This window comes from Notolepis coatsorum (genome assembly GCF_963971535.1).
Source record: "Notolepis coatsorum genome assembly, chromosome: 14".
NCBI lineage: Eukaryota > Metazoa > Chordata > Actinopteri > Aulopiformes > Paralepididae > Notolepis > Notolepis coatsorum.
The window spans coordinates 71588560-71600930 of NC_140178.1; the positions used below are offsets into that span (position 1 = coordinate 71588560).

Below are 12371 nucleotides of genomic sequence, written 5' to 3' on the forward strand. Positions count from 1 at the left end.
TACCAGCTGTTTTGGGAGAGTGACAACAAATTCCATTATAATGATATATCTATTATTGTTCTAAACTCATCCGAAACTGTGCTACATCACCCAAATATCCCCACAGGGATTAATAATGATCCATATTATTATGTTACACAATGTCAGCATTATCTCGCCATGATCTGTTTCTCTGCAAGTTGTCCCTGTACGACGGTTTGTAAAAGTTAGGAACCCCAGAGACAACTGCTATCAGCTTCTTCCATGAACTATAAACATTGTATCGTGTCATGATATAGGATCTTTTTCTTTTAGACAAGCTGGCTATGGAAACACTGCAGACAGCTGATTGGAGAGACGCACCACGAGGTGGGTGGTCCTTGGTTTCAGCAGCTTTCGACCATGGGGCTGGGTCGTAAACCTTCTCTTTTTCTACCTAAATAGTCACTCAAATATGTATCTGACAACATTATACATAGGCTAATAGTTTGTTGTTTGTACTCATAGTTTGCCAGTTCAGATCAGAATTGAGCAAGGCAGGTGTGCTGCTTTGGACGGATCAATTTCAGAGTCAGTCAGAGAGTCAGAGATTTTATTTGCCATGTCTGAACGAATCCACACTGGAATACAGGTACAGAGCAAACACTGTGTGTCTACAACTAATCCAATACAGGTACAGAGCAAACACTGTGTGTCTACAACTAATCCAATACAGGAGCAGAGTAGAAACAGTACAGAAACAAATATGTAAAAACACAGACAGTATAAAAGGACAAAATGCCAAAGTTGATATCAACATCGCCTAAAAGTGCATATCATAGTAAAGTGCATAATGCATAGAGGCACAATTTACAGTAAAAGTGCATATAATCAAAGTGTGTGATGCACAGACACACAGAAACAGCACTTCCACAACCTGACTAATAACACACCAAAACAAAAATAGGATAATATACAAATCTAGCCTTTGGAGGTATTCAGGCTGCGCACAGCACTGGGGAAGAAACTCTTTGTAAACTGAGAGGTGGAGCATGTGATAGAGCGGTAGCGTCTGCCCGACGGGAGGGGGACAAAGAGGCCTGCGGCTGGGTGACCAGAGGGGTCGTTGATAATGCCAGAGGCACGGGAAAGCAGCCTGGCACCATAGATCTCTTCTAGAGCTGGCAGGCTAACCCCGATTGTCTCGCGTGCGAGGCGCACAATTCTGTTCAGAGATTTCTTCTCCTGGTCTGTAATGTTACCAAACCATATAGTACAGGAGCAAGTAAGAACGCTCTCAATGACACAGCAATAGAAGACGTGTAGAATCACCCTGTTATTTGTGAACTCTTTCAGTTTCCTAAGAAAGAAAAGACGTTGCTGGGACTTTTTAACAATGGTTCTGGTATTGGAGTGCCAGCTCAGGTCATTTGAAATAGTGACCCAGAGAAATTTAAAACTGCTCACCATCTCCACCTCTGAGCCATTTATGGTAATGGGGAGATGGGATACCTTGCTAAAATCGATGACTAGCTCCTTCGTTTTGGAAGCATTCAGGGTGAGGTTATTGGTCTTACTCCACCTAACTAGGTTCTGCACCTCTGATCTGTAAATTTGCATAAAGTTGAACTCAAGTTAATTCGGTACGGCACACAAGCTGCTCCAACACATTCCTATTTGCTGCGCCCATTCCCATCGTACACCTCGTTTTGATTGATTGATTGAAAATGTTATTAACAGATTGCAGAATGGGTACAATACAGTACAGCTCAATACACACAATTGTTAAGGGGATGCAGACCAGAGAAAGACTTTGGTTTGTTTACATCAGGGTCCCCCATTTTCAATTCATCATAACATATATGACATACATGACATACAGATAGTCGTGGCTACATTGGAAATGAATTGAATGCAGCAGCGCTGCTAGACTTGGCTGCTTTGGGTGAGACCGGCCCATAAAAGGTTAGAGAAGCAGGTCGCCGGTTCTATCCCCTGGACCGGCTGAAAAATTGTGGGCGGGGAAATAAATGAATAACTCTCTCCCGTCCCTCAATACCAACTGCTGAAGTGCCCTTGAGCAAGGCACTTAACCCCCAACTGCTCATTGGCTAACAGTGTCAGACTGTGGTTGTACTGGGCAGCTCCCAGGTGTGATTGAATGGAACTGTGTGAATGTGAAGCAGGGCGTTGCTGAAAAAGAGCATCCGTGCTCAGCGATCCTATCCTGGGTAAATAAAGGTAAAAAATAAATAATAATACAAATTTCTGTAGTTCACTGCACACTTCATTCTGAGTCAGTGGCCCTGTTCAAAAAGTTTTTAGTCATAATTCAGTTGATAAGCATATCTACTTTTCATGTCCAAGGACAGACCACCAACAGATATTCCTGCCCAGCAGACTACTTTAAATTCACAGCCTGCTTGAATAACCTACTTAAATAATGGACAGGGTTTCCCTGGGGACCCAATGTACCGTGTACTGGCCTCATTATTTACTTAAGTGAGCAGGAGAGATGGGCATCCGTGTGGTGTTCTACTCAATATGCCCCCAAGGAACAGGGAAGGTATGGCTTACACTCATGTTTGGTTTATATTCTCTTTGAATTCTTCTCACAAGTTATTTAAAAAGGATAATACTGTCTAAACAGAAAGCAAACATGGAGATTAAAAGGAACAATAAAATGACTCTCAGATGAGACTCTGATCTATTCCCAGAGGAACAAAAAGCACATTGTAAAGGTGTGGGAATCCGACTATAGTTTCACTGGAATGCTGTTGCTAGGGAACAGTTTGGAGTGGACCCAAATGTATTTCCTGTCATCTAATGCATTAGTCTAAAGGTCCTTTTAGAACGTTATTCTCGTCACTTTGAAACGGTCTATTTGACGGCAATAGAAAAGGGGAGTGTGGTATTGAATGGGTGTTTAGGTTTTGTATTGGCTTTGGCAGTGATGGCTCTATTTTCCAGCCTACTCTTTCCAACTCTTTCCAGCCACACATTTCTATTGACATTTAAAGGCCAGGATGCTCGACTCGTACAGCGAAGTCAGAAAGGGACGAGGTGCTGAGGTGTTATATCACTACATCACTGACGGGACTTTAAGGAGGGATTTCATTGAATGCTAAAATTGGCACACAGTACTTTAAAGCAGCAGTATACAAACATAATTTCTTCTGTCAGATATCATTACCTTACTCATTTTATCTATGTTTTTTTACATTAATTATATGTCAAATTACTGGTTGCCCAGCCATAGTACCGGGATATGGTACTTAGATTTAGAATCTCTAAATCCCTTGTAAGAATTGTATATATGTGGATTTAGACCATATCAAAAATATTGTAAGATCTGTATAACGTTACATGTGTTCCATATGAGAAACGACTCCTGCTGGTGATGAGGCTAACACAAAGCAAAACATACAGGAAGTGAAAACAGCTCATGAAAATATGACTCCAAAATACGGCCCCAATCAAAGCAGACATATAGTAATATTACATGGTCCCTGGCTGGGGCCAGATAGTGGGCCACCAGCATCAGTACGTACCTGCAGTTGGTCGTGGGGGCACCAGAGTGCCCCGCCACAAGGGAGGTGGTCTTGCGCATGCCGCGCGTGGGGAGCGCCACGCCTTCCTCTGCGTGGGTGCGTGGCACCGAGCTGGCGCGGGTCGACACCAGGAGACGTTCTGGGTGGTCGTCGCTTCGGCTGCGGCGAAGGCGGTTCCGGCTGGGGTCGCTGAAGCTCCGCCCCTTGATCCGGCTCATCAGGCTCTGGGAAACCACCTCGTCAAAGCGCTCGCGGTGCTTCTTGGGAATGAAGATCCTGGAGAACATATTGGACACAAACTCAGATTGGCCGGAGGACTTGAGCTACACGGGAGAGACCGCTTGGGTGGGTTTCACAGTGGGAAGGCCCTCTGATGCCACGTGGCTGTTGGTACGTCACCTGCCCTTTTATCTCATATCCACTACTCCTGTCTCCCTCCACTTGATAACTATCTAACAAAGCAGAATGCTTTCAAAACTATTACAATAAAAATAAAAAAGGTCAAACGTGATCCATAAGTTATACCCAAGATCATTAAAGAAGACTTTACATGAGGTTCTACGTGGAAAAAGCTTGCCTTCAACTTCAACACCAAGTCAACATCGACGACACTCTCAATAGAAGTCAAGTCTTTACAGCCAAATCTCAAGCCTCAATAAAACTGTCTCTCAGAGCATCTATTGTCCCAAGTATGCCAGTGAGCTGTGAGAGATTCTTCTGTGCACTGATTAATATTGTTCTAGCCGAAAGGTGCAAAAATAGCTCCATCCATTCCATAGCATCCCGAGGGAGAGCCGAGGCAGGTAGGAGAGAAGAGACTGGTGTGAGAGATAATACAGAGAGAGAGAGAGAGAGAGAGAGAGAGAGAGAGAGAGAGAGAGAGAGAGAGAGAGAGAGAAATAGAGAGATATGAGTAAAGATGTCTTTCTCCTGGTGAGCATGCTCAGTATCAGTGACAGCTCACAATGATACTGTGTGGTGGAGAGAGAGAGAGAGAGGAGAGAGGAAAGGATTTTTTTTCTTTTTTTTCTGTCTGTTATTCCTCTCTCCAACTATCTAATTATTCCTCCTCTTTCTCTCTTGGTCGTCCCTCTCTCTTTAGCATTTACTTCCACTATCTAACACTCTCTCACACAAACACAAATGTGCCATCACAAACACACCCCTACATACACTCACACATGCGTGCCAATGTGCATACACACACACACCACTACCATCACACCCACCCACCCACACACACCACTACTGTACCATCACACACACACACACACCACACACCACACACCACACAACACACACACACACACACACACACACACACACACACATCACTACCCCCACCAACACATTCTTCCAGCTGTACTCTTTGCTATCCTCTCCATCCCACAACAGCATGGTGCCTTGTGTCTCTCTCTCCTCTCTTCCTAGATCCTCTGTTCTACATCGTCACACCTCACTTCAAGTAACCAGCCACATCCAGATATACAAGTACAACAACCAGCCACATCCAGATATACTGTACAACAACCAGCCACATCCAGATACAAGTACAACAACCAGCCACATCCAGATACAAGTACAACAACCAGCCACATCCAGATATACTGTACAACAACCAGCCACATCCAGATATACAAGTACAACAACCAGCCACATCCAGATACAAGTACAACAACCAGCCACATCCAGATATACTGTACAACAACCAGCCACATCCAGATATACTGTACAACAACCAGCCACATCCAGATACAAGTACAACAACCAGCCACATCCAGATATACAAGTACAACAACCAGCCACATCCAGATACAAGTACAACAACCAGCCACATCCAGATATACTGTACAACAACCAGCCACATCCAGATATACTGCACAACAACCAGCCACATCCAGATATACTGTACAACAACCAGCCACATCCAGATATACTGTACAACAACCAGCCACATCCAGATATACTGTACAACAACCAGCCACATCCAGATACAAGTACAACAACCAGCCACATCCAGATATACTGCACAACAACCAGCCACATCCAGATATACTGTACAACAACCAGCCACATCCAGATATACTGTACAACAACCAGCCACATCCAGATATACAAATACAAGTACAACCAACAGCCACAACCAGATGTGGGGAGGGACAGATATGTTTTGGTATCCAAGTCACAGCCTTGTTCTATTTGAGAATATAATAATAATAATAATAATAATAATAATAATAATAATAATAATAATAATAATAATAATAATAATAATAATAATAATAATAATAATAATAATAATAATAATAGATTTATTTTATATAGCGCCTTACATACGGTATCTCAAAGCGCTTTACATACATGGCATTATAGTATACGGACAAACACAGTACATGGACAAACACAGTACATGGACTTTCACAATGATAACATGGTGGGGATACTACAGAGAAAGGGAGACAGCTTAGAGACAAGACAGAGAGAACATTTTAATAAATAATAATACTAAAATATAGGTGTGTACAGATGTGAAAATGTAAGTGATGCAGGGGTTGGAGGGTCAGGAGTGGGTATGCCAGATTGAACAGGTGGGTTTTGAGGTGGGACTTAAATGTTTCTACGGATGGGGCTTCTTTGATGTGTGATGGGAGTTGATTCCAGAGTCGGGGAGCAGAGGAGGAGAATGATTTGTTTTCTGTGGACTTAAGGCGGTAGTGTGGTGTGCTCAGAAGGGCGAAGTTGGATGAGCGGAGTGAACGGGAGGGAGTGTAGTGTTGAAGGAGGTTGTAGATGTACGCAGGTGCTAGGGAGTGGAGGGCTTTGTAAGTGAGGAGACAGATCAGGGACAGCCCCCTATCTCCCTGTCTCCGGCTGTCCCTGAGCAATGACCGGAGTGTTGAATGTCCCGTGACTAAGACGGGGAGGACGTGACCCTCTTTGCGCCGCCCCTGTGCCTCAAATAGATCCGCTATCAGCTCTATCTTTAATCTTTCAAAATGTTCAGTTGCTATCGCTATTTGCTTTATCTTTAATCTTTCAAAATGTTCAGTTGCTATTGCATGCACTCATCTGTGTTTCACTACACACATGAGTGCATGCTTACCAACTGCCAGTCTGCAACACTACTATCACCAACATCTAAGAAGGGAGATCCCCCCTTGAATGGCCCTTCTAAGGTTTCTCTCCTCCACACTGCCTGTGGAGCTTTTTTCCCTATTGTTAGGTTTTAGTGAGTTTTTCCTTACCTTCGCGTGGGGTATGTCTGGGAGTGCTTGCATTCTTTAATTTTTTATTTAAATTTTTTGCATTCATCTAAAAATGTTTGACCTTATGGTGTTCTTGTTCTGTTCTTGACTTATTGTTATGTTTTCTTCTTGACTTGTTTAAAGAAGACCTGTACGGCCCATGGGGACATTAACGTGTGTTGTCGGGCCTTATAAATAAATTTGATTTGATTTGATTTAGATCTTAAAGTCAATCCTATACTTGACAGGGAGCCAGTGAATTGAGGAGAGGACAGGTGTGATGTGGGAGAATTTGGGGCAGCGGGTGATGATGCGGGGTGAGGTGTTCTGAACTAGTTGAAGTTTATGGAGGGATTTACCTGTAGATGTTGAGCCAATGCATTACAGTAATCTAGACGGGAGAAAATGAGGGCATGAACCAGCTTTTCAGTGTCGGAGGGGGACAGTAGTGGTCTAATGCAGGAAATGTTCCTGAGGTGAAAGTAGCATGTCTTGGTGATGTTGTTGATGTGTGGTTCGAATGATAGTTTGGGGTCAAAAAGAACACCCACGTTTTTCACTGTGGGGGAGGGCAGGATAGAGTGGTTGCTAATGGATATGGAGCAGTCAGGGTATTTACGGAGAAGGTGAGGTGTGCCCATTTTACAAGGATTTCAGTTTTAGTACTATTGAGTTGGAGAAGGTTGTGAATTGTGATTCATCCAGATTTTTAGGATGAGAGGGCAGTAGTAGCAGCAGTGGTGTCAGGAGGGGAGTGGATGTATAACTGTGTGTCATCGGCGTAGCAGTGATATTAGAGACCATGTGGTCTGATAATGTGAAAGCATTTCATTCATTCATTCATTCATTCAACATATATAGGGGGAAGAGTATGGGACCAAGGACTGAGCCTTGGGGGACACCAGATGTAACAGGGAAAGAAGTTGAGGTATGACTGTCGATGGTAGTGAATTGCTGTCTGTCTGACAGATAGGAGTGAAACTCTATAACTCTTAATATAGTTAACACATTGGTCGCCAAAAACGACTTACGCCACTGTTGCCCGCCATGTGTTGAACACCAACAACGGCGTAAATCGTTTTTGGGATCAATATTTCATTTTTTCGCCATGGCATTCATAATTCATCCAGCCTCCCCCCGGACTGCAGCGGCACCCTGTATGAGATTGCAACACCTCAATACCGCCGCCTGGTGGATGGTCGGGCGATGGTGGATGGTTACACTCTCGCCAAAACCGGAAGTGGCGCTGGTGCATCGAGGAAATCCCTCCGGCAGTAATATCTTGTTACGTGGATCCAGACAAACACTATAGTGCATTTGGATCACTTTCTAAACGCAATAATCGATATGATTTAGGCGTTTATTGCGCCATACAAACCGGAAATGGATCTAGGAGATCGGCGTCAAATAATTGGGATATTTTTTCTCCAGTCTCATCGGCGAACGGTAAGAGGACACTAACGTTATGTTCAGCCCGATTGTTTATTCATTTCACTGCAAACCATCTGCTCAACATATCAACCCATACTAAATAAAGCCGTTACTGATGATCAAGAAATTATAAACGACCCCCCCCCCGTTTCCTTCACGCATGATGAAGCATAATGTATACCGATCATATACATTTACATTTTTTAATATAGCGTGTATAGGAAAGAAACGGCAATCGATAATCTATCATATGCGTCAGGGCCTATAACTCTCGTTTTTGGAATTACAGCAGAAAACCTTAAAAACATACTTATATTCTAGACGGTATTAACACAACAATGTATGAATGAAAAAATATAACGTTCCCACATCCTGAACGATAGATAATCGATGTTGCATGGGCCATAGTAATGTCAATATAGCAATACAATTAAAAAAGTTATAGCCCTGCAAAGAAGGTAAACATCTCCATAGGCTTTCAACGGTGGCAGACTGGGTACAATGATGGGCACAACCCCCCCAATGTGTTAAGAGGCAAGGATGAGATGATTATCTGGTTGAACCTACAGCATGTGGCAGGAAGACATGGAAAGCTCATAGAAAGCACTGACATGGATTATGAAGATCTCATTGAAGCTCACAAGCGCACTGTAAGCATGCATACACACACTGTGATGGATCACGGTTTATGTGGGTTTTATTTAATTTTATACTAGTGTGCTTTGGATGTATTTGGGGTTTTCTCTGGTGAGCTGGCAATCACCAGACACTGGTGTGTGGGCTTGATTGCCACCTGATTGGTGTCAGGTGTGCAGTGCCTTTAAGTAGGTTTGGTTGACTGTGTTCGGATGCTTGTCCATTTCATGTTTTCCCTCAATAGTGTCCCAAGCTCATGCTTATAGGGACACTATTCTCTGTCTCTAGTGTTTTTTTTTCCTTTTCTTTTTTTAACTGCTAGGCAGTGGTGGTTACTTTGGGTTTTTCCGCAGTTATTTTATACTGGTGTTTTGTGTTTCCTACAGCTTTTATTTTTATTTATTTTATTCTTGTGTTTTCCCCCACCCTCTCATCGCTCAGCGATTCCAGTGGTTAACTTTAAGATTCCCCTTTTTGTGTGTATCTGTGTGTGTGTCCTACACCCCCCCCCCCCCTAGTTAGCTTGCAGCTATCGTTAGCTTCTAACGCAACGGTGTATACACAATATGTACAACGACACAATGATCAAACACCTTATAAATACTATTGTCATGTCCATAAGTTCCCTGGCAGAATACTGAGGACAAGGGTATACAAGGAGGAGAGAACCATTTTAAATCGGGTATTCATGCTGGCTAACAAGCTGGGTAGCTATGAGCTAACTAGCGCTACAAGCTCAAACACCCTACAACCACCACTATTGTCGCGTCCACAAGCTCCCCCGGCAGAACACCCGCAAGGACAAAGGCACACAAAGAGGAGAGAACCACCCCAAATCGGGCACTCATGCCGGCCAACAAGCGACCTGCGTCTATGCCTTCTACATCGGGCATTCATGCTGGCTAACAAGCTGGGTGTCGGGATGTTGTTAGCTACGTTAGCTTCTAACGGTGTATACACAATATGTACAACGACACAATGATTTACATTATTACATATGGTAACGTGGTTGTGGCTTTTACAAATAGTGGTTAGCTTTAGAGATGGATGGCTATGATCACGGAGCAATAGTGCTGTTAGGTGAAACAGATACAGCTTCATTCATCACTCGGCTAGTAGTAGCAAGGCTGGCTCTCTGCCTGCCGCCAGCTGTGTGTGACTCTCAGGCGTAAGCGGGGTAAGGGGGGCGTGCTAGCGTAGGGTCACGTGGGCTTAGTGGCCAATCAGGCGAACCGGAAACCGAAATCCGACTAAATCCGTTGCGGAAGTGATGGGCGGGGGAGCCTCAGCCTCTCTCTGTCCCTCTTTCTACGTCAATGATTTTAAGTAGGTGAGGTCAAAGGAGTTTGATAGTATTTACTGAGGATGGCCAGATAATGTTGATATTTAAACATAACAAATATAATACATAATAAATCTATACATGATCATGCAACATAAAAAAAAATTAGGAACTGTTTGGGAGAGGGAGGTAGGGAGGGGTTTTAGGTTGTGTGTTAGTTATTTCAAGTTTAAAGCTCAATATATCAAAACGTGGCACTTTACAGTGAACATGAGGTCTATTTGTAATAAATTGTTTTTCATTTAAATGTCTGGAAGAGCAAAATTAAATGTTTTCAAATTATATTTGTTACCTTTTTTGAGTTGATCTAAATGTTACTGGTTGTGTTAAATGGGCTTATCGTCTCATATAGATTACAGGCACCTGCATCGTATCGTATCATGGCAGACTTTGTGATATCGGCAAATATCGTATCGTTGTCCAAAGAATCGATATCGTATCGTATCGTGATGAAACTGGTGATTCCCACCCCTAGTAGAGGCCATACATCCAACACCAAATCCAACGTGTCTGGCTGTGTAACGTCAACTTGTCCGCATGCAAATGACAGCCAAACATGGCACTGCAACTAAATAACACAAATACAATAGGCACATTTGTGATTGTTACAAATATAACACGTTTTATACTTGTGCTACAAGATTTTGGCCTGTGCTACAAAACTATCAACCTCTGTAGCACCAGTGCTATGTGCAAAAAAAGTTAACGTACAGCCCTACAGACATGATGTGACCCATGTACTGCATATTTTATAGTGAGGAAGAAAAATGGAGCAGGATTGGTAAACGAGAGTGGGATGGGAGTGGGATTCTATAAAAGTTTGGCTTGGGATTGGGACGGGATTGGGATCAGTCCTCTCTGGGAGTGGGAGGGAGTGGGATTTTTTCTAAACTCTCACTTGGGATTGGGATGGCATGGGATTATTTCTGTGGGAGTGGGAAGGAGCCGGAGTCAAAATCCACTCACATGTCAGCCTCTAATTCAGACCCTTCAAAATGTGTGTGTGTATGAATGAATGAATGAAAACTTTATTTAACAGATTGCAGAATGGGTACAATACAGTACGGCTCAATACACACAATTGTTAAGGGGATGCAGACCAGAGAAAGACGCTTGTCTTGTTTACATCAGGGTCCCCCATTTTCTTTTTTTAAAACTTTATTTTTTAGCGTTTATCGCTTTTCTGGTCAAGCATGACCGACAGTTGTAGGGTGAAACGGGAGAGAGAGCAGGGGGAGACATTCGGCAAATGACGGCGAGTCCGGGAATCGAACTCGGAGTCAACCAGATCCGTGATGCAGCACGGAGTCCCGCGCGAGCGCGGTAACATGGTGTGCTACTGGAGCACCCCAAGGGTCCCCCATTTTCAATTCATATCGACATTTATGACATAACGGAACGTAGGCCAAGTGCGTCCACATTTTTATAGGATTCTATCACATTTTCATAACAATAGCACCCTGCGCCGTTTTCATTGAGGTTTCTTACAAATTAACGATGCTTTATCTTGTCCTTTATATGCCGATTATCATTAGAATCTTAAATTGTACCATATGTCCCCCTTTAGACAACATATGTAATGCTACCAGCGCACTTTTGTTAAGATAATTAGTTGGCCATTCGCGGTCGCTATACCGAGGTTGCAGTAATAGTTTAACGCTGTTCAGATCACGTCGGAGAATATAGACCCATCCCAGTGACCTGCGACCTGTGCTAACGCTCTTGGGAAATGCAGTGTTGTAGTTCTCAACATTTTCAGCCTTTAATTTTAAACCAATGCTGCCATCTACTGACAACAAAAAAGTGTTGTCTAATCGTCACCTTGAGAGCTACTTCCGTATACAGCGCCGCCCCAAACCCATTCTAGAGATTCCCACTTTTTGCTGGGAGTGGGGCGTGGCCGTATTTGGTCCCAGACAATAAGAGTGGCTGCAATTGGTCACCGTGACGTACACAACATACATGACATTTATGGCATAGGGACATACAGGTATTTAGTACTGATACATTTGTGACATAAACGGTATTCAAATATACCAGCACTGTTACCCATAGATCCTGACAGAGTATATACATATGATGGGGAGGGGACTGTACATTAGGAGGGGGTGGGTGGGTGGGAGAGAAATATACATACAGTGGGGAGGAGACTGTACATTTGGAGGGGGTGGGTGGGTGGGAGAGAAATATACATACGGCGGGGAGAGA

At 43.4% G+C, this 12371-nt stretch overlaps 1 protein-coding gene across 1 annotated transcript in view; it reads right to left on the reverse strand.

Annotated features, from left to right (window-relative positions):
- The window catches only part of grid2ipa (glutamate receptor, ionotropic, delta 2 (Grid2) interacting protein, a), a gene marked incomplete at both ends in the record, with an annotated part of 95302 nt that overhangs the window by 37423 nt on the left and 45508 nt on the right, over nucleotides 1–12371 (reverse strand). The window contains 1 exon segment of the mRNA XM_084328704.1: nucleotides 3510–3785. Within this exon segment, the coding sequence (XP_084184830.1) occupies nucleotides 3510–3785 (276 nt within the window).